This window comes from Podarcis pityusensis (genome assembly GCF_964106645.2).
Source record: "Podarcis pityusensis genome assembly, chromosome: 10".
NCBI classification, from domain to species: domain Eukaryota; kingdom Metazoa; phylum Chordata; class Lepidosauria; order Squamata; family Lacertidae; genus Podarcis; species Podarcis pityusensis.
In genome coordinates this window covers 31832331-31856637 of record NC_138035.1, presented here as the reverse complement: position 1 = coordinate 31856637, position 24307 = coordinate 31832331, and the positions used below count along the sequence as shown (strand labels likewise).

Sequence of the window (24307 nt, the reverse complement as noted above, 5' to 3'; positions counted from 1 at the left end):
GGGCAGTACATAACAGAATGCCAATTGTGGGGGTAGCTGACAGCAGGAGAGCTATTGCTTTAACGCCATGTTTATGGTCTTCCCAATACATTAGACTAGACAGGCCTCTGGACTGAATAAGCAGGGCTATGTTCTTATTCTGTACTCCTGTTTTCTGCCCTTCACTACAAGAACTTACGAATACGATATGAATATTTACCATTAACCAGATAGCATGTACATTTAACCTTCCATCTCATTAAGAAATACATTGCCCGGTAAGCACTAGCCATTGCATGTCGAATGTTCTAAACACCTAGGGCCTTACACATGTTTATTCAGAATTCCATGTCCATATGTTTGCTGCTTCTATCCAAGGAAGTGATCCACACACAGACAAAGATACCGGTCCTCATTTCCTAAGCAAACATCATTCTCACTGCATGTGGCTGCATGACCAGAGATTTTCGATTGTGCTCTTAGACTGTATAAAGTCTTTGTTTTCTTGCAATTTACTTGTAATAGTAACCAGCATATTTGTTTAGAAAATGTGAATTTCAAAATGGTAGAGTCTTCTTTTCTAGATGATTTAAATTCAGTCACCTTAGCCATAGCTTTCTGCACCCCTCTCCCAGGAAACAGTTCAAATTAACCAAGTCTGTATGATGGCCTTCATGGCTCAAACAGTATCCATCATCTTTGCTGACTTCTAAAGACAGTGTTTCTTTTTCTTTTTAAATGGTTAATTCTATGCCCTTCTCTACATGATACAGAAATATGTGACACAGAAGCATGCCAGCTGCAATGCATACTTAATCAAGTTAACCCTCAAAACTGAGCCAAGGTTACTTTGTCTTAAGTAGGTCACCCACTTGCATACATGTGTGCACGCACACACAAGTACATAACAAGCTCAAGGAGGGAACAGACTCTCAATGGAACTAGGCTTGAAACAACATTGCTTAAAATACTGATAATTGTGTCATTAAGCTGTGTAAACTGGTTAAAAAACTGTTGAGATGCTTCAAGTTTTACTTGACTTGTGCTGTGTGCTGCAAGAAACATATTAAGTCAGTGAGGGCCATAAAGTCAGCTAAATGTTCTTGTAATTTATCAATTACAGAACTGAAATTCAGACTAGCTCCATCCTCTTGCTATAGAAATAAACATAATACAAACAGAACACAAGGCCTTTCAGAAAGAGGGAGAAAATACATGACAATCAAAATTCACATTGTCCTATTCAATTCTACCCCACAGAGAGGTGCATTACATCACATTCACACAATGCAGGGGGAAGGGCTTGCCCACAGAAAGCAAGATTTACAATGATCCCCCATTGCTGAACTGCTTCCTTTGGAGAGATGTGAAACACAGGGCTTAGTTTTAAAGGGAAAGAATTTTAAATCCATGTAAGATACTTTATCATCTTTAGTCTTCTCATGAGTTCTCATTTCAAACACATTAAATATGTAAAATCAAAGTACTTATTTCACATTCCACTGTTGTTTTTTAAAAATATTGGTGCCAACATTGCCAGATTTAAAACTTCCAGAAAGAAGAGGGGAAAGCCGCTAAAAGAAAGGATTCTAAAGCAGGAGACCATTTTCTCAACTGACATTAACTAGTAAGATTGCCTCTTCTCTTCTGAACTCTACATGCTATGTTTACAGAGCGCGACCATCTAGTTCCAATTGCAATCCAAATAAAATGCATCTGGTTGCAACGGAAAAGGGGGAGGGGATGCAGTCACACTGGGGGAGGGGGTGCACCCGCACGCAAGAGAATGTGCACTCCTATACATTATGCATGGTAGATTTTGAACGTAGGCATCTTCAAAAATCTCAAACTGCTTCAATACTAATTCGAAAGCCGTGTTTTAAAGAAACGTGCAAACACTGCTGTATTATTTTTGCCCTCTGAATCTCTTAAGAACTATAGGTTTATATAATATGCCAATCCTAGCAACAAGAATGCAAGACGATTTAATTTATGCTAATTTTTGCAGCAGATTTACAAGCCTCAAGTGTGTGTAGACGGCACTCTGAGAACCTTATGAAAAGAAAAGATTTAACACATAAAGCTGGTTTCTATGCAAAGGTATTTTAAACGCATTTAAAACCTCCCAAAATATGCCACGTATTTCTTTTAGATTTTTCTTTAAATCCTGGCAACTGCACTTGATCTAAGATCAAAGCGATTCACAGACGCTTACGCGAGACAAACGTCGTGCTGCAATTATCAGACGAAACCGTCAAACTAAACGCACCCCCTAAAAAAGAAAAAATCAATACGCGACAAAGAAAGATAGAACTACTACTAACCTCATAAAGTGCAACAGTGCTTAAATCCAGCAAGTTGAGGCATACAGGGTAAAAATGGAAGTTAAGAGATCTCAAAAATGATTTTGCTATATTTCTATGATTTCAATTTGAAATGTTCAAAAGCCAGCAGAGACTCCGTCGGCCATCTTGGCTTGAACTCCCTCTCTCCCTCGCTCGCGCGCGCGCGCACACAACACACTCCCTCTTCCTCGCTCTCCCCCTCCGTCTCTATAAAGGAAGCAGCTTTTTGTGACCTTCAAATAGAGGCAGGCCATGTGACTCGCGCACGCTGTCAATCAGGAAGGAGGGTGGAAAGCTAGAATCTTAAAGGAAACGCAGTTCTTTCATTCTCTCGCGCGCTCCCGTTTGTGAAAGCTGCAACAGCGCACGTTTTCTACTATTCCTCAAGTGTATAATCAACAGTATTACACATTCTAAAATAATAATCCCGTAAAATGCTGCAGTCCTTGTCGTCCGCCGTCTAGGACACATCGGAGGATGGATGGATAGACATCATTTTAAGCTTCTCAATTTCACTTTGCATTTCTCACCAATGCTTACCAACACCCAAAAATATATAAATCCACACGATACAATTAACTGGTAACAGCAATACCACCCCAAATAACATTGTTACTGTTATAATTTGTACCCCATCACTTCTGTCAGCTGCTCAATCAATAAAGGCAACAAACTCTGCGTGGTTAATAACTAAAAATCCAGCTTTTCAAACAAACTCAAAGAGTTACTCTTTGCAATTTAAAATTACCAACACTTTTATCAAAATCACTCTTCAATATTCAGATTCCAAATGTATGGAAAAAGGGATCAGATACTTTATGGCACTGCGATACAAGTCCTGTGACTGCAATATTATTCAATGTAGTCCTTACTCATTTGTATTCTTATAATTTAGTATATTCAGTAACTACTTATATATGAAGGCACACTATACTGCAAAATTTTATACAGTGCTGCACAAAATGGCTTAAATTGTGTCCTTTACTAATATAGTCTAAGAAGACATTTTGGCAAGGAAGTGGCATATACATGAATGGACATACATTTTATCCATTGTTCAGTAGCCTTTACACTTACTGCTATTACCAACCATAAAGGCTGAATATTCTATAGTCCATTTCAGTGCACAAAATACTTTTTTGAAATACTCATTAGTCATCACAACTCCCCTGTGATAGGCTAGGCTGAAATATAGTGACTTGCCAGAAGCCACTAGTGAGCTGCATGGTGGAATGAGTCTATGTTTCAAGTCAAAAGCAAGCTCTACATAACATGAGATAATTAATGGAACCCAGCCTTCAGTATAAATATTTCTAGAGTGGTTTACAAAATTAAAAATGAAAACTGTGAAGTCATAATACAAAATATAAAATCAAACTTAAACTATCTCAAAAATTAGAAGCCTGGGAAAATGTGAATCTTTAATCAGACACTCAAATGACAGAGTGGGTGTCCAGCAAGCTTCCCTGGGGGGAAAGAGCGTAAGAAGAGCCCTGCTGGATCAGGCCAAAGGCCCCTGTAGTTCAGCACTTTGTTCCCAGTGCACAGCCAGATGCCCACAGGAAGACTGCATGCATGTCTTGAGGGTAACAGCAGTCCTTCCACCCATTACAATTTCCAGCAAGTAGTATTCAGAGATAAGAGTACAGTACTACAAGCAGAGGATCTCAAATGTGAAGGTCCTGTCCCATGTTTAGGAAAGGAATAGAAGATGCAATTGCCAATATGACAATGCCAGTATACAAATTTTTGGTGTGACTGCATCTGGAATGCTGTGTGCAGGTCCAGCCATCTTGCCTCAAAAAGGATATTCAGAGCTGGAAAAGGGTAACAAAAATGATCAAGGGGATGCAGCAACTCCCATATCAGTACAGGCTGCAGTGTTGGGACTTTTAGTTTAGAGAAAATGTGACATGACAGAAGTTTATAAAATTATGCATTGCATGAAAGAAACAGAGAAAAGTTTTCTCCCTCTAACACTAGAAATGAGGGACATCAATAACGCTGAACATTGGAAGATTCAGGAAAGGTGAAAGAACTTCTTCATGCAGCATATAGTTACCATGCGTAGGCAAACTAAGGCCCGGGGGCTGGATCCGGCCCATTTGCCTTCTAAATCCGGCCCGCGGATGGTCCGGGAATCCGCGTGTTTTTACATGAGAAGAATGTATCTTTTTATTTAACATGCATCTCTGGGTTATTGGGGGGGGGGCTGTCTGGTGTTTTTACATGAGTAGAATGTGTGCTTTTATTTAGAATGCATCTCTGGGTTATTTGTAGGACATAGGAATTTGTTTATTCCCCCCCCCAAAAAAAAATATAGTCTGCCCCCCCCAGAAGGTCTGAGGGACAGTGGACCAGCCCCCTGCTGAATAAGTTTCCTGACCCTTGAGTTAAACTATGGAACTTGCATCTACAGGAGGCAGTGAAAGCCATCAACTTGGATGGCTTTAAAAGAGGGTTAGACAAATTTATGGAATAAAAAATTAATAGCCATGAAGGCTACGTTCTCTCCATGATATGGTGGACCAAATGAACATGGACTAGAAGATTTAGCTTCAAATCCCTTTTCAGCCATGAAACTCAGGACTACCTCTCCCCCTGGCCCTATGACAAACAGGAAGGCACTAACAACAGGAAGAAATAGGGAGGAGACTTCCATGTGCACAGGAAAGCAGTAAGCCCAAAAAGTTTAAGCGTAAACCTTGCTTTGGAGGCACTCCTGAATAACAGTTATCAACCTAGTTTGTAAACCACTGTTGCCACAATAGTGCAAGCTGCAACAATGGTTTACAGAAAAAGTTGAGAATTATTATGAAATATGTTTGCCCTAACACATTTTTAACTGTGCTCCTGAAGGTCTCCTCCCTATCTCTTCCAGACAGTATCTGAAGCCTATTCCATTCCACAGGACTTTTATATGGTGTGTGTGAAAGCTCTATTAGTAAATAGCAAAAACGTAATGCACCACACATACCTGCAAATGCTTCTAAATTTGCACCATATCCAGAAATTGACAACTACTTCAAAGTGTGAAATAGTTCATTAACAATCCTGTTCCATAAAAAACACCTTTCTTAGCTCCAGAAGGATAACACATTTTCTGTATTGTTTTTTAAAACCTACCTTGAGGAAATGCTTTCCACTCCCCTTACTCCAAAATAGTGGTTGGTCTGTTTGAAGACCAACTGGGAAAAATACAAATGCAACATTAGAACCAATTTAAATAAGCAGTGAGCAAGCTTTCCACTTCATCAGAACTCTTTTTCAGGCTGTATAAATTAAAGATAATTGTTACTTGTCATTTAAAAATCAGCTCAATGTACTAAATTAAACTTGTAGGAGATGCAGGGGAGGAAGTTGTTGCAAGATACTTTCTACCCCAGGAGCTTAGGGCATTAAAGATCAAAGCCAGCACTTTGAAATGTGCCAGGACAACTAGAAATGCATTACCGAATTTTGCGCCCCATAGGACGCACTGGCCCATAGGACGCACCTAGTTTTTTGGGGGGGAAATAAAGGGGGAAAAAATTATTTCTTCCCCAGGTGCGGGGCTGGAAGAACCAGATTGGGGAACAGCGGGAAGGCGCGCTCCGCCTCCCCGCTGTCCCCCGAGCTTGTGGGGCTGGCGATGGGGAGAAGTGCGCTGAGCCCGGGACTGCAGGCAGCTCTGCGCAGCCATCGGGAGCTGGTCTCCCGAGGGTTGCGCAGAACTTCCTGAAGCCTGGAGAGCGAGAGGGGTCAGTGCGCACCGACCCCTCTCGCTCTCCAGGCTTCAGCGAAAGCCTGCATTTGCCCCATAGGACGCACACACATTTCCCCTTCATTTTTGGAGGGGAAAAAGTGCATGCTATAGGGCGAAAAATACGGTAATATGTTTCCAGCAACGTATCACAGTTAGCAGGTCTATTGTCAAGTTCTATGTCATCTGAACCTTCAACAGGCTCCAAAGCAAAAATATGCAGCATATCATTATCAATCTGAAGAAGCCTGTTCCTCCAAATGCTTTGCACTACAGTCCCCATGATCTCTATGCTAGTTGAGGCTACTTTGAGATAAGGCCACAAAGATGAAGCATATAGATTAAATATGGATCTGCATCTGTTGTACTACAACACCCCAAAAGACTACAGGCTATTTGTAGAGAAGGCTATTAAATAGCTTTTATATATTAAAAACATAAAATACAGTAGTAATCTAGCTCAGCCCAGTCAAGAGGCACATAAAAATCTGAACCTGGCTAGACCAAAAAGAAAGGTTTCACCACTAATTAGGGCAACGGAGTGATTCTCACAGATATATACACCCAACCCTAAACTGCAAAAGCTAAATAACAAACAGTGGCAAACTGCCACAGCACCACCAGCAGGATGGGCAGGGATCACTGTGGTGTCAGCCCAGCATGGGAAACTATAAGTGTTGCTGCTTTGGAGCTTTCTTTCACTATATGTTTTTAACAGGGACCATTTCACTTTTCATACTGTAGTTCCTCCAACTTTAGAAAAATAAATGCATTTTCACCCTCTAAAAAGTCTTCCCTCTCCCACATCTTTCTATCTTTCTTTCTATGTATGTATATATGTATGTATGTACATACAAAAAGCAACCTACAAAGTGAGAATACACAACAATGTACTAGGCACCAATAAATACAATGCTAGAACAGCCACAGAATCTTGAAGAAACATATCAGAATACAAGAGAAGATTTCAAAGGTTGTGACCCAAAATAAAATAAAGCAAATATATCTATGAAGGGATCTCCAAAGTGTAGGTACTGTTACAAGAAACAGTTTAAATTAAAGTGTAGCTGGCAATTAGCTTATCACCAATGTGAGAATGGCAGGGGAGGGAGGAGACAAGGAACAGCAAAGGAAAGATGAAACCATCACATTTTTACAGAAACTGAAAACAAATGTTTAGTTATTGGTTGGTGTGGGCAGCATATAAACACAGAATGCTCCTCTATGAGTCAGTTTCCATGGATTTTGGCTTGGGTTGTAACTGTGTAGGCCAAGCTTGCTACTTATGAGTAAACAGTACGGTATGCAGACCTTTACAACTAAACTCTGCCTCATCATTTTATATGATGCAGTTACACTGTGGGTTGTTCACACACAATTCTGCATTTCAGGACCAAAAGGAACACTTGTCCACTACAAGAACTACAATAGTTGCATGATATTTCCTTTCACACAAAAAAAGCAGCTCTGTGATGAAAGTGGCTATGCAAATAAAGCATCTGTTTTAGTTTGTGTATTATTATCTGCTCCTTCTAGAAAGTCTAATCAGCATCAGAATCCTGAGCAGGCCTAAAGCAACTGAGCCAGAGGAGCTTTGCAACTAGACTATTGGTTATGAGTATCGGAGCAATGTCAAACTTAGCAAGTTTGAAGATCATTACATGTGCCCTAAACAGTCAAAATTCAATCAATGGATATTCAGATTTAGATTATGAAAAAGTACTGTGGTACTTAGTTCATGCAGACAAACCTTCACATACAATAATCGATGAAAGTGAGATAGAGAGAGAGAGATGCCTTCCTTCTACGCTAGCCACAGTTTTGGGAATCCTTATTAAAAATACCATAAAAACAAACAGAACGTGTCCCAGGTATAGCAAACACCACTGCAAGTTTAGATAACTAGGGACATTAAATCTGGTTTATCATCTGTAATAACTATAAACAAAAAAACTCACTAATAAATGATAAACCAATTCTTTGTATATGCAAGCTCTGAACTTTATCAGAAGTAAATTATATATGGAAGCTAAGAATGTATGGTATTTTACCGCTGTAAACCACTGATGGCTCCAAACAATGAGAGCTTGAATTTTACAAAAAAAGTTATTTCTTAAAAACTAGAGCCTTTTTTCAAGTTTAAACACACAATCCTTCCTACCATTGGGATTGGAATCATTTTGTAGCCATTTGGAAGTTCTTAGATCTACCCCCACCCACCTCAAAACAGCAACTACTACCTGAAAACCTATTTTTAATTAACTGAAACAACTTCATACATCTTGGAACTATTCATCCTAAACCTCTTGAACTGATGACTCATTGCATGAAGCTTTGATTCCAAATACGAGGCAATTATCTAGTAGTCATCAGCTGGCAGTAACCAACTCAAGAGTATGGTACATAGAGGAACAGAATGAATAAGGGTCAGAGAGGAATAGAATGGTTAAAAACAGAACAGAACTACCTATTTTAGTCGGACACGACGAAACGACTAAACAACAACAACAACTGGGGAAAATCCAAGGCTCTTTCCTGCAGCACTTCTGATTTTGTTAGCCATATATGACTCAAAAGGAAAAGCACATTGCAGCTCAATATGTCTACAGTGGTACCTCGGGTTAAGTATTTAATTCGTTCCGGAGGTCCGTTCTTAACCTGAAGCTGTTCTTAACCTGAAGCACCACTTTAGCTAATGGGGCCTCCTGCTGCCGCCGGAGCGCGATTTCTGTTCTCATCCTGAAGCAAAGTTCTTAACCCGAGGTACTATTTCTGGGTTAGTGGAGTCTGTAACCTGAAGCGTATGTAACCCAAGGTACCACTGTAATGCCTTAGTAAGCACTACACCAGAGAAGTGAGAATGAAAGGTACGGGCATCTGTATGTTTGTGAGTGAAAGGGATGCGTGCACGCTTGCATGAGTGAACTTTGGTAAGTTGAGCGAAATACATCACATCAGTGCCAGCCAAACTAGACCATCCCTCTTCCATTAGAACATTCTAATCAGACTATACATCTACATCATCATCATCATCCAAAACCTTGGCTCTTTCACTCATTATATCAACAACACACATTACCCCTCCCCCAAAAAGGGATAACAAGAATTACTTAGGAGTTCCCTGCAGCATGGACATGTTATCATGTTTTGCACAAAAAACATTTTAGTATTCAATTCAAGGACATGATAAAAGCAATGCATGGGTGTGCTACATTAATTGTTTTCACAAGATACCATTGCAAGCCCCCAATTTTGTTTTCATTTGTTTTAGCTACACTAGCCTTCTAAATAACTAGACATTTACACACAAATTCTTACTAACATAGTGTGGCATGGCAGTTACCAGGTCACTTGACAGTGTACTGAGGTATCACAGCTGATTAATGAGCTTCCTTATAATAGTTACTGTTTATGTGATGTTTCTCTTGCCTCCATTGAGACAGAAGGAATAACCACCTGCGTGAACCTATATAAAAAGGTCTGGACATCATGAATCCTATTTTTTCTTCTGCTTCAAAAGCTCATGAAGGGACTATTTTAGTAAATGACTGTTGCCGCTTCTAGATAAAGGGGCTATCATTTGAATGCCTACTTCATTTGTACAGTCACAATCAAGAGCTTGTATTTACACATTTACTTCAAAAGCAAATGCTTTGATGGGAAATGGAATTTCAGGTAAAATACAGTACTCTTTCTGCATGACATGGAAAAGCTCAAAAGCAGTATTATTATTATTATTAATAATATGCCCCACCCATCTGGCTGGGTTTCCCCAGTATCTGAAGGGAGCCCTGTATAGGGAAGCTTTTTAAGGTTAAATGTTTTATTATGCTTTTATATATGTTGGAAGCCACTCAGAGTAACCCAGTCAACCCAGTATGTTGGAAGCCACCCAGGGTACAAATAAATTATTATTATTATTGTCTTTCATTCTTTAAAAAAATACCAAGAGAAATCAGTCCAATAATTGCCCACAAAGACTACCTCCATGCTGTGCTGTTATTCTACTTACCTCAAAGCTCAGTATGATACAGAATGCAGTTCCACACAGAGACAAATCATGGGTCAGCATGTGATGACCTCAACATTTTCCTGCACTGTATCACTTCAGCTGTGGGACAAGGAAGTCCTAGGTACTAATCGGTCTAACCTTATAACTCACATGATAGCTTTGAGCAAGTTAGTAAGATGTTGCTGGATGCTACTCCCCACACATGCATGCAGTTCACATGCTTCCTCGCTCAGTTCCCTCACAACATGTAGAAGTGAACATCAAAACCATAGCCATTGCACAGAGGTCACTCCTAACCCTGAATACTGAAACCATTGTTTCCCCAGCAGAGGAAAACAAACATCTAAACAGCCTTATTCGGTGGCCTAATTTATGTAAAAGGATTGTTAATTTCACTGTCATTAAAGAGTTCATTATACAAAATAAACCACAGTCTTATAGAAATGATTAACAGCGCAGACCCCAGCTTCTAATCCAAACTTAAAACCCATCTTCCAATGCAACCCATATATATATATATATATATATATATATATATATATATATATACACCTTGTAATTTTAAGAGTAAAAGTAAAAATCTTGATTTAGGGCTATCATCTTTGCTCCTTTGCTCATGTTCTTTTTTTCTTTTTGCAAGAAGGAGGAGTAAGAATTGAGGAAACAAAAATAGTAATGCAACTGCTGATGCAACTTAATTCAGTCACCAAGAGTCAGAAATGGAGAGAAATCCTCCAGTTCAAAACTAATGACATAACCAGCTTTCTCCCAATCTGATGCCTTTCAAGTGGTAGGACGCCCAACTCCTATCAGACACAACCAGCATGGCCAATGGTCATGATAGGAGCTGTAGTCTAAAACATATGAAGAGCACAAGGATGGGGAAAGGCTGATGGAGGCCATGCGTACTCAAGTCTCCGCATTGCCTCATTATACAATTCCAGGTGCTATTTTAAAGTATGACTATGAAAGTAGGAGAGATAGAAAATTATGAAAGGCTACATTAGATAGTCATGTACATCCTAAGAATTACATTTATTAACTCTCCTGAAACCTTAAAAAAGCACATTCGTGTTATTCCTGCACAACTTTAGACTGCTGCAACGTAAGAGTGGAATCCACTGCAGACAACCAAACAAATTTAAGGGCATTTTTAAACAGGCGTGTATTTTACTATTTTCTGCCAAATTTGTAATGAGTGCTCTATGTCCCATCCAGAAGTTCCTGCTCCTTAGACTTTATCCAAAAAAACAGAACAACTGTCATACTTTAATGGCAAATAGTAAAAAAAACCACTGCTATCAGCAAAAAGTAGGAGACCTTAAAAGATAAAGTTACACATACTAGTTGAAGTTTTGTCTATTATAAAATATCCTCAATTTCAAAGCCCAAGGGTTTCTGAGAGTGCAATTCCATAGCCTCTGGGAGCCATAGGATATTGTATTGCACCAAGGAGGACCACTCTTGGAGGACCACTCTTGGGAGTCTCTTAGTGAGACTGTGGAAACTCTGCAGCCAGCACACAACAGCAGTAAAAGGGAAAGGGTGTCTGTATGGGAAGCCCTCCCACCCCCCAACACACCCCTGGGATGGAAAAGCATGCCAGTCCTAAAGCTGGTTGGTGTCCTTGTTTTCCCTCCATCTTCCCACAACTTCTGTGCTAACCAAAGATCAGTAGGCCTTTGGATTATCTTCTACCACAGATTCTTCCTTCCCTGGCACCAGTAGATTTTTTTTTTTGTCATGAGTAGAAGTAGCCCAAAACAGAGTTCTCTTAAAACAAAAAAATAAAAATGCAGGAGATACAGAAGTCTTAAGCAAATCAGGAGTATGGATTCTTCATACCCAGCTCTTTTTCCAGTACCCACACAGTTCTTAACTAGTGAAATTGTGTGTGTATAATATAATATAATATAATATAATATAATATAATATCACCATGAATAGCAGCATGTATTTTACTGAAGCTGCTGGAAAATATAGGGAAAAAGTAGAACTGCAGATAGCATTGTTTGGAAATGTATCAGAAAACTGTAACACCACAAGAAGCAAATATTGTATTGAGTCTGGTTTCAATTTCAGTAGTGTGTAGGAAATCATAGGTTTCAGTCGTATTACCATGAGAGAAGAGGATATTCTTTTAAAAATGTTTAAATGAATTGAATACATTTTAATCATTAAATAGAGCTGGTGAGATAAATGGAGATAACCTTTTCCACTGACCATGCCTGCTAGTGCTGGCAGGAGTTGGAACCCAACAGGTTCCCTTATCCCTGAGCTAGACCCACCTCACTGCTGGCGCAAAGCCCCAGAGAAGTTGTCCATGAGGGAATGTGGTCCTCTGACTGGAACAGGTTACCCATCCATAAGCATATAAAAGAATATGTTTATTACCTGTAAACCCACCCTCTCTTTTGGGGTGAGAATCAGTAATACTGAAGAACATTCAAAGTGTGGTAGAAGAGGGATAGAACAGAGATAGAAGAGTGAATATCATACAAGAATGGGGGGGGGGAAACACTGAGAGGGAAAAGGGCAGCAGTGCACTGTTGGGAGGGGTAGAGTGCAGAGACAAGGACGTTGGACAGCTCAAAGGGTTGAGGGCTAGAAAGTTCAATCTGCATGCCTACGAGGGAGGAAAAAGAAGACAGGGTACAGAAGTTGAGTAGCTGGAAGGGGACAGAAGACCGTGTGGAATGAGAACTAGGAATCTAAGAACAATGGGTGGAGGAATAAAAGGCTAATGCATCCATCAATGCAACCACATACCTTCTTGTGGTACTGCAGAAACTGTAAAATCAGAGCGCACTGCCAAAAATAATTCACTATGCTACCATACCGGAATACATGTTAATGTCTGGGCATATTAGAAGTGAAAAATCCAAATTTACCTTTGAAAGGTAAGGCTCACATTTGAAAAAGGATACTTTCTAAGATAAACATCATAAACTTAATAGGGAGGCCCTACCTTGCATACTGCTGTGATTTCTCTAGCAAAGTGATGTAAAGTTGCACACACCACTAGCAATATGTTATGTTCTCCAGGAAAGGCCACCCTACACTTGTCAATTCAAAAGTAAGTTCTACTGGGAGGTATTTAATGTAGCACTATGACAATCATTCCATCAGCCCAAGCATTTCAGCTTGCCAGACAGAACGATCCCTCTTCTCCTCTCTTCCCTGTGCTATTCTGGGGGTTCTTTCAACACACACACCAAAGCCAATGTGGGGGGGGGGGGAATGCACTGCCCTAGCAGGTCCTTGTCTGGGTTTCCATGAATGTGGCTCATTAGTTGAACCTGGCACACTGTGTTCAATTGGGCTTACTCCCTAGTAAGTGTGTTTAGGATTATAATCCTTATTTTAGCCACTTAAGATTTAATCGTAAAACAACAAAACTGTGAATATGTTAAAAAGGAAGCAATGCTTCAGACACATTTATCCTGCATGTTTTGTATAATTTACTGATTAAGGCCCTTTTTAAATAAACATGACTCACTGTTTGTTTTCTTCACCAGGAGGTGGAGTCTTGCCATGCCCTTCCATTACAAAATCCTCATGTTCCATCTGCGAAGGCAAGCATTGCAGGTCAGCATTGATGGAGCAAAATACATTTTGTCCAAAGTGGCCCTTTTCCCTATCAGAATTTATCACCAGTTTCCACTGTTAGCTCTAACCAAGAGATTGCCATTTGAAGTTTAACAAATGCACACCCCATGGTCATATTGCCACTCTCATGGTTATCACTCATAGTTACAATAAGCCAAAACATGAAGAAGAAAGTTTTATATGTTGAAACATGAAATGAGTAAATATGGGACCTAGATTCTTTACTTTTTCATATAAGGGCTTCCATATTTTTATTCTGCATAAGTTGTATAAGTTGATTATATACATTGAGATGTGTTTTTCTTTATTAAAAATCAACATTTGTCTGACCATTCTAAATTTGGTATAGAGAATTCTCCTCAGTGAAGAGTCTGAATTTCCCAAACTTAATTGGACACAATAGCCAGATGAGTATCATTTAAACATTGGGGACAGAAGGATTCTTTCCTCTAAGAATAACCCATCTTCTTTTAAGAAGGCTTTAACATCTGCCAAAGCGACTGATGCTTTCAAAACTTTAAATGTGTTATTAAGGCTTGCCTTTCATTTAGAATTTAAAGTCCATTGTGGACTTTCCATCTCCCATTCTATACATCTATATTACGCATGCTCGGTGGCAACAGTCATTATGGGTGGAGGAGTGGGTGTCAGGAAATTTGATTCACACTGATATGGCCAAGGTACTGTGTCACCCCAGGAGAGATTAAAATGTTGCTGTCATTCCCTCCCCTCATACATAGATTAGAAAGATGCTCAAGTATGAATAGTGAGGGTTTAACAAACCTTGATTTGGGGACACAGGCAGAGACTGAAAGCATATGGGAAAGCAGAGGCTGGGCAACAGTGTGAGGAGAAGCTAGTGGGGAAAGAAAAATATGGACGTGGAAATGGTCTCTTGTGAAAGGGTGAATTTTTGACACTATTTTTGCAAATAATTCGCAGAACTTCCACAACTTATGATGTGGCTGAAGGCCACATCCTGCCCTGGCCTCCAATGTCTAGTTCTCACTGAGATGGCAAACCTGTGTCTGGTATACATCACTTCAGACTGCAAATAAAGACTCAAATAACTGAATGCTTCTCCAAACAAACAAAATTTCCTGTGGGTAAGAAACTAGCTAGAAACCTTAGCACTAGCATTATATAGAGCTACAGGAGTAGCTGCATAATTAAGGCATTTCACATTTTCTAGTAAACTACCAAATCTTTTCCTTATGAAAACTGAGATTGGTCACATCACTATTTTTTTTAATCATGGGGCATCTCTTTGGTGATGAGTGCGTACTACCCAAATTCCAGAGATTAGATGAAAAATGGCTGAAATACAGTACACCAGCTAAAAAAAAACTGGAACATTACCAATCACTTGGGTGTGACTACCAGTTTGTTTTTGCAGGTTAAGAAACAATGTTTTAATTTAACTGTTAGGAAACCTAGATGACTCTAGGTCCCTTCCAATTCTATGATTCCAAGTCTCCATCCCACAATGTTTTCTCCCTCCACAGTTAGTGTTACATGTTCTGCAATCTTATTAAGTATGAATAGAAAGAATTAAGATTGTAAACTCTGGCTTCCAACTAATCATGACTAGAACTGGCTTCAGTGCATCTGGTTATAGACAAGAGATTATGCAGCATTACGCTTGCACTGGACCATGTATTTGTTCACAGATTTGTAACTGTGTGCTTAAGTATTTGATAGGGTCTGCTTTCAGAATAGACATGATGCAGGGATAGGCAAAGAGGTGTCCTGCAGATGTTGTTTGACTTCCAACTCCCATTAGCCCCAGTCAGCATGGTATGATACGAATTGTACTCATCAACATCTGGAGGGCATCATGTTGGCTACTCCAGTGACTTAAAAGATTTAAAGTATTTTTCTTCTTGGTTGTTTCTGAAGCTATTTACATGTGCCGCCTCTAGGGCTGGGTAGTATGATGTCCAATACTCCTGTACAAGTTATTAGAATTCCAAAATTCAGTTCTCTAGCAAACCGGGCCATATATTTCAGCTTTTTACCCTGTCCAGAAGTACCTTAACAGTGGTGTTGCTAGATACTTAAAAGACTAAGGGAACAGGTCCATGACTCATGTGCATAAAGTATTATGCTAATTTATATGCTTAGATGCAAATTTAGGCGGACTTTCAAATGGGAAAAAACTCTTACTCTTGAGGTCACCAAATGTTTTGCACTAGTGGGTACACTCTGAATTTTTAGAGAGTTGGGGGACCATTCACAAAATGGTTGCAATGGGGAGCATATTATAACACAAAATTACAGAAACAACCATCCCTGACGATTTTATTCCATGTCCTGCTGGTTCTGAATACTGAGAACGAACACACACACAGAGATGCTGCTGCTGCATAACAACAGGGAGCATTACTCAGTACCAGGAAAAATATACAAGGTAGCTACACCTCTCTCATTTCAAATAAATCACTTTACCCATAACTTACTTTCTAGGAAGGCTACAGAATTACTTTTTAAAAAAGAAGGAGGTATGATGGCCATCTTCAAATATATAAAGGGATATCACATGGAAGATAGAGCAAGCTTGTTTTCTCCTGCTACTGAGGGCACAACACAAACCAATGGCTTCAAGGTACAAGAAAGGAGATTCCTAGATAACATCAGGAAGAACTTTCTGACAGTAAGATCTGTTCAACAGTGGAATGTGGTGGACTCTCCTTCCTTGGAGGTTTGTAAGCAGAAGTTGGATGGCCATCTGTCTTGGATGCTTTAGTTGACTCTTAATCACAGGGTTGTAGGTTCAAGCCCCATTGGGCAAAATATTCTTGCATTGCAGGAGGTTGAACTAAATGACCCTCAGGGTCCCTTCCACCTCTACAATTCTATAATTAAGACATACATGGTAAAAAAAGTCACCAGTTATGGGGTACATGAGGGCATACAATTAAAGAATAAAACTAAAGAATTACTGGAAATAAGGGTTAACAATATTTCTTGGTCTTCAAGCCATACATGATTCATAACAGGCACCTCCTTTTCTGATCCAAGTAGACTAATAAATTCTACAAATCCCTTACCTTTTAAAATTTCACCAACTATTTACTCTCTGTATTTCTCTAACCGCTTCAGCCCAATGGCATTGCCAGAATTCTTAAAACTCAGGAGCCTCTGCTTTAAGTATGAGCCTAACACCTTGCTGGGCTTTAGAGATAAGCTCTTATCATCTCCAGACATCCACTGATTGGTTGTGCAACATGAGTTGGCCAATTTTAAACTCCTGTCTTGCATAACCAATAGGAAGACTGTCATTACTTGCTGCTTTACAAATGTTAGAATCTAATTTATCTGAATTCACTTTAAAAACTTATTATAAAGATGAAAGAAATCTGCCATAGGTCAAAGAATAAATTAAGAGTACAAATGTGGCTGTATGACTATTATCTCAAGGGGTAATGCAGCATATGAAATACACCATATCAGCTTTTTCTTTTAAAAAGTATTTTATTTTTCTGTGTAAGTTGCTTTGAACACCAAAGAGTAAGAAGTCTAAAATTTCAAAATGGGCTACTTCCCTTCACTTACATGGGTATAAATTATTTTGTGTACACCAGTACTGCATTGCTTTACGCTTTTAATAGCAAACCATGGTCTGGCTAATTACTCTTCTCCCACCTTGCATTCTTCAATTCACTCACTTACTTCTTTGTAGAAACAGGCAAAGTTTTGAGTTCTGCAAGCCATAGTTTATCTACATTCAAACTATGGCTTTCAGTTCTGTTTGCAGTTAAATTGTCTTCCCAGTTTAAGATACAATGATTTATGCAAAGATGTGTACTTAGGTTGCCCCCTCACAAGAGGAGGATACAGTGCACAAACCTGACACTTGGGCACAAAAGTGGCAGAAATTATCACTTCCCTTACATGTGAAAAGAACCATAAAGTGCAACCAAGTTTTAAAAGTCTCTACGCATCAGATGAAGGACCATGGGCAAGTACAGTATTCACTCAACTTTCCTATCCAACAAATAGTATTCATTTACTTCAGGAATGTGCACATCTACACAGACCACTGTAGGAGACTCCACTTTTGACCACAATGTTCCATGAGGATATTCTACTGGTTCTTCTTAAAACCTAAGCAATGGTTATGTAATCCCAAAATTAAGCATGTGTCTTATTAGTTACTACCATCTTTCCCAACATTCTATGGCAGTGTTTCTTGAACAATAGAGCTTGGGTCATTTTCAGGTGGGCTTCAGTGTCATAGCCTGCTCAGTGCCCCCTAGCCCTACCACAGTCTTTTAGTCAGACTAATGCCACCACCTGCAGGTCCTTGCATGCTGGCGACCAGAAGACAGAGAGGTTCCGGCAGAGAGAGGGATGGATGGATGGATGGATGGATGGATGGAAGGAAGGAAGGAAGGTATCCCTCCTCTGAGGGGAAAAGGAAAGAGGAGGTGTTAAAGGAAATGAGAAAATAAGATAAACATTGACATGTAATAATAAATAAGAAAACAAACTGGGACTACAATGGAAGGGAGTTAAATAAGGAAAGCTATTATGAGAGGAAGAAGTGAATGTAAAAGAACCAGGGAAGAGGAATGAAAAAAATGTCAGAGGCTGCTAGTCACAAAAAGGATGGAGGTACAATTTGGAATAATAATACTAATAGTAGTAGTAGTAGTGGTAAGCATCCTGCCCACCTGCCTGGGTTGTCCCAGATACTCTGGGTGGCTTCCAACATATATAGAAACATAATAAAATATTCAACATTAAAAAACAACACTTCCCTATACAGGGCTGCCTTCAGATGTCTTCTAAAGGTTGTACAGTTACCTTATCTCCTTGACATCTGATGGGAGGGCACCAACATCATCACGTTCTCCTGCTAACTAACCCATCTTTGGAAATTGCTAAAGTTATTTGCCACATTTCCTCATGGAAAGGAGTTCCACTGCTCACCTTTACTCAGGCTAAGCATAACATTTCTCTGGAGGTATTGTGACAGCCTCCCTATTTTAGGCAAAACATGCTGATCCAGAGGCTCTTACAGATTTTCCCTTTCTACAACCACATGCCTCTCAACCTATCTTTTATAATTTGTTCTCCCATTCTTCTTTCACAGACAACTTACACCTTTTCCTTCCCTTCCAAAAATACCTGTTTTCACTTGTCTCAGGTAGACTATTGGGGTAGAAAGGCCTAGGGTTCCTGAGAAAACTAGTACAGTCGTAACTCGGAAGTCAAACGCCTTGCGAGACAAACGTTTTGGCTCCCAAATGCCACAAACCCAAAAGTGATTGTTCCAGTTTGTGAACATTCTTTGGAACCCGAATGTCTGTTGCGGCTTGGTACATGAACATTGTGGAAGTCAAATGGACTTCCGGAATGGATTCCGTTCGACTTCCGAGGAACGACTGTAATAGGTGAATAGCTTCTGGGCAATTTGCTTACTATTTACCAATATGCAATTGCGCGTGCGGGGGGGGGGGGGATATTAGGCAAGTTCAACAGTGCACTCACTTTGTCCAGGGGCAACTGCTAAGCACAACAGGCCTGGCCAGTATATCATACAAACCAAGGGTATGCCATAAAATGAGCTTCGGATTTGTCACAGAGCCACTCCAACACATTTGGCAGGCAAATAACATAAGAATGGTTTCCCCAAGAGCAGGAAATTATATTTATTACCTTATAAAAATATTTATATATCAGCCTTTCATAAATTACTTGTGTGCAGCAATATAAAAACATTTTAAAACAATTAAAATGTTTTGCTTTAGGTTTTATCAAGTACATAGTGAGATCATCACCCTACAATATTTTAGTTTATGTTATCATACCCTTCCCCCAAGTTCAGTGTGGTTCACATGGTCCCCTTCCCTCTCTATTCCCCTCCATCCATTTTATCCTCACAATAGCTGTCTCTCTGTGTGTGTGTGTCATTAGCCAAAGGTCACTCTAGTGAAATTCACAGCCAACTGGAGATTTGAACCTGCATCCTCTGAGTCTTTTTTATGTTTGATAAGAACAGATCTTATAAAACAGGCATCCCCAAACTCGGCTCTCCAGATGTTTTGGGACTACAATTCCCAGCATCCCTGATCACAGGTTCTGTTAGCTAGGGATGATGGGAGTTGTAGTCCCAAAACATCTAGAGGGGCCGATTTTGGGGATAGCTGTTATAAAAGTTCAGGGGGGGGGGGAGCAAGGTAATGTGAACGAAGTCATGAAGCAAAACAGCTTCCTATGTACTATGGTCAGTATCTCTGGAGATGCTTTAACAATGAGAGGATTTACAACCTAGTTTCTTTCCTTTCCACCAGCCACAATAGCATTAATAGCTAAAGGGTTTCATAAAAGTGTTTGTCTTTCTCTCCCATTACAAACACAAGACTAACAGAAACAAAACATTTTTCCAGCATGAGCATAAGAAGCACAAGCCAACTCATCCTTGTGAGCCCAGAGGAAACAAAGCCCAAACGTAAAGTGGCCAGTTTGACAACTGATTCCAAGAGGTTAGCTAGCTTGGAATATCTCAAATAAAATCAAATAAGAACTGGATTGGATCACTTCAAACAAATATTACTACAACACTTTTACTTTAACAAATGTTGTACAATCTGGGCTTCTTTTCAGCAGGAACTCACCAGAACAAAGTTCCAGCACCTCTCATGTGGGCACTGTTGCCATTCTAAGAGAACGGAGGAGGTGAGTTCCGGCACCTCTTTTTCTAGAAAAAGAGTACTGTGTACAACTATGCCTCATTCATCTCAATAACCAATTATAAAAATTTACCTTTTACTGGGGCAGAATGTAATTTGCCTAAGACTCTGAAGAAAATTGCTGAGCAATAATTTAGAGTGCACAACTGATACTAAAATCATTCAACATAATTGACTGCTCTGGGTCTCTGTAGCAAGTATTAGCAATTACTCAGGAAAAGCTCCAAAGCATACTGAAATGCAAAAGTCCATGTTCAGATAGCCAAAGGTTGGATGATGAACCAGTTTGCATGTGTATACTCCTTAGCTCCTGTAATATCTACATCCCATCACTGCGCTCTCTCAGTACCACAATCCATTCAGTGTTATCCAAATTAAGGTAGTAATGTGTTTATCTGATTGTGGGAAAGACCATAGCTCAGTGATAGCACACACTGCACAAATTACAGTACTCAAACACTTCCAGTTATAAGATCAGGTAACAAAGCTGTAAAAGCAAGAATGGATGGTACTGGCCCAAATGGATTAGTGCTCAGACTCCATAAAAAGCAGATTCATATATTTAGTGCCAATACCATACTTCCAATATTAATTTTAGCCAAGCAATTTGCTAGATATCTGTAGCAAGTAGCAGTTATCCTCAGATACCGGTAAGTGGCTATGTACACATACATAAATGCTTGCATATCACCTCACACACTTGAGCAGAAGGATTACTTGTAAATACCACAAACAAATTGCACATGCCTAGGCTGCAAGCAGAGCACTATGCTTGCCAAGCTGGGGAACCAGCACCATGACAGCTGCACTAACAGGCCTCAGTGTTCTGGCCTTTAAACCTCTGAAGAATGTGTGAAGGCTCCACCCCCTCTAGTCTTAAATAAAACTACTATCACACAACACTTAATTTCAAATCACAGGTAACAAGTGGGCTATCAGAGAAGCATAGGTGAACACTGCAAAATTTGCAAGCAGGAGTGTAACACTTACTGTTAATTATCAGGGAACAGTGTTTTGTGATTGTGTTGGTAGCCTAATATGAACTGTTCTACAACCTTTATCTAGACTGAAAAGACTTATTCAGAATACAGATTTATGCTGCTGCATTTTCAAGATGGGCTACAGTTACCAATTCAAATAGTAGCTGTAATGAATGAGTTTTATACACTTTTCATCAAGTACTTGTTCAAGAAAACAGTAATAATTTGTAACATTTGAAACTTAGCTAAAACTAGCTAAACTAAAGATATTTTATGTTACCCTAAGTGTTACGTGAATTACACTTCTTCAGTAGATAAGCTTCTTAAAAGGTTGATTTAAGCCAGTCCACAGACGTTACTAACCAATAAAATATGTCTAGTCTATACAGCTCTATAGTATTTACAGTTCATCAGTGGTCTAGAAGGAACATTCAGCTCTTTCCAGTTTACAAAATCTTCCCTGCCCAATTGCCTAAAGGCAACATTTTCTTGTCACAAGCAACCAGGTGAGTGACTATTTACATCCCCATTTGAAATGTGTATATTTATCAGGAATAATTGCTGCACAAAGATGAGGAAAGACTCCAAGATATAAATATTCCCATGGAAACAATATTCTTGTATTAATTGCCACATTTTATGGTATTGTTAATATCAGCACAGAACTAAATTAAGACTTTGTATGTATTTAATCTTTATCAATACAATGAATTATATCTGGAATCACCATGTTCATGTTTCAAACCTACATATTCACAGTAATAGTTAATTGTATCAACATTTACCCTAGTCTCATACTGTGAATTCACTGACCTTGGAACCAGCTTCCGACAAAATTTCTCCCTCATCAGTTTGCATGGGAACAGAATCTGTGCAAAACTCTGCTGAAACACGAAATTCTGCCTAAAAATAAATAAAATGAAGGATGTTATAACAAAATAGTTGGAATCTGAATTTTTATGAGTTATACTGCACATTGTAAATACTGAGGATTCTTAGGCCATTAAAAAAAAATCACCCAGATTGCAATCAGGGACATTCAGTGACTGGCACAAATGTCTCAGGAGTAAAGGCACAAGGGGCCCAGACAGGCAAGTGGGGAGAAACACACACATAAAGTAGTTTGGAGTTGGTAGATGTAGTCTTTGGAAAGGCTAGTAGTTATTCACTCATCTGCTAATCATATGGCTATTTCAGATTAAATAGTTTTAAGAAAGAACAGGTAGCCAAGGTTTGGGGGAAATGTCCTCAAAGGCCAAATTAGGACTCATGCCAGGCCTAACTAGGCCCCCATGCTGGAGAGTGCCAACTCATAAACTAGAGGATAAGGAACCCATCTCTAATGCCTACTGTGCTGAAGCCTCCAAATGCATACAACTCTCTCCAGTATTCAGTTATGCCACAGCTTTTCAGCTGAACAAAAAATTATCAGAAGTCTCAATGACTGTATTACTGAAAGCATGTTTATACTGGCAGTAAAAAAATTCTGTTTTATCTTAACATGACATGCTTAAACTGTACATACAAAGCTTCACATGAAACAGGACAACATAAAACACTTCTCTAATAATAGGCATTCTGTGTGATTTCTCTAGACCATAATCAATGTATCATAATTCCCTGTAAAAGAGAGAATGTATTCCCTCAATTTCATGACTTACGGTATGTCCAAAGATCAAACAACTGTTCTGTACACCTTTACCTTCTCTACCCACCTCTGCCTTCTGCTAATAGTGCACTTGTATTTTAAACAGAAGTTACCTCGACAGCTTCTCAGGGCTGCTGAAGCCCGAAAGGACCCATCCCAGCTACATTCAGTGCAAAAGTCAAACCACTGCAAAAAAAAAAAAGAAAAAAATACTATTATTCAAAGCACATAAGCATGACATACAAAAATTCCTCTCAAGAAACAAAGCAACATAAGCAATCCTGGTTGCTTTTTTTGCAGTTGGTATTTTTTTACACCTGGTAAAGATGACAGGAAATTCAAAGTCTGTAGTTAGACTTGATAATTGAAAAGAAATATTGCATTCCAACACTGTCTTTCAAATTTGTATAATAATGGAACTGGCTAAAATGCATTGTGGCTGTTAAGATCGAACATTTCCACATACTCAGTAGTGTACTAAATTATACCCTGCAGCACCTAATCACCAAAAGAATCCAAAAGATGGTAACCAGAAAGTCATAGTAGGAACCACTAACATGCAGATTTGCACCCTGACATGAATGGAAAGCATCAATCAAGTTGTAAGCTTAAATTTTTCTTCCCAAAAAGTTACCTTGACATACATTTGATTCCAAAGAGGACTGGCACTGAATACATATTTGCATAAGGGAACATATTAGCTGGTAGTTAAGGGAAATGGCAAATTAAAGAACGTTAACATGTTTCAGGGGAAAGAATATATATATTCAGAGACCTCACTTCAAACCTCTACACCAAAGAGGCTGCAGATTACTGCTGACAAGCATTTCAGATTTTCCATCAATCAAGCTTTCTGTGTAGTTAAACCCATATTAAAAAGAATGCAGGCATACTACCACAGTGCTGGTTTGGGTGGCTTGATTTCTGATTTTAAATATGAAATGAAAATGGAGATCTATTTCAAGGTGAATGTTCTCACCTGTATATTATGCTCAGACACAGATTAACATTATTACATACTAGCAATAGTTTCTTTATGAGATTCACACTAATATCAAGCACATGTGGTATATGTTAACATAGCATATGAGTTAAAACATTTTAATTTTCGAAGAACAGCAAATTGTTCAGCTATAATGATTGCAGAAAAGTTTGGAAAACAAATACTCTTGTCTAATACAATGCAACAGCAGCATTTTGTTAGTCACTGGCAGTGGCAAAGCATATACCTGTGCTGCACAGGGCGGGCGCGCTCCTGAGGGGGCGCAGCAGGTGCCCTCCCATGTGCCACAGT

The 24307-nt window shown here is 39.3% G+C and overlaps 1 protein-coding gene across 10 annotated transcripts in view; it reads right to left on the bottom strand.

Moving 5' to 3' along the window:
• TNRC6B (trinucleotide repeat containing adaptor 6B) overlaps window positions 1–24307 on the bottom strand; it is a 102025-nt gene that overhangs the window by 72044 nt on the left and 5674 nt on the right. For 5 of the 10 annotated variants that reach the window (XM_080971360.1, XM_080971353.1, XM_080971352.1 and 2 more), the window contains 3 exons: window positions 23127–23199; window positions 22179–22268; window positions 13578–13645 (listed from right to left, as the gene is read on the bottom strand). In XM_080971360.1, the coding sequence (XP_080827486.1) occupies window positions 13578–13645; window positions 22179–22223 (113 nt within the window). In that variant the 5' untranslated portion in view covers window positions 22224–22268; window positions 23127–23199. Of the gene's footprint in view, window positions 1–2303; window positions 2489–13577; window positions 13646–22178; window positions 22269–23126; window positions 23200–24307 lie in introns of those variants that run through there. The other 5 variants (XM_080971355.1, XM_080971356.1, XM_080971357.1 and 2 more) reach the window with 3 other exon arrangements.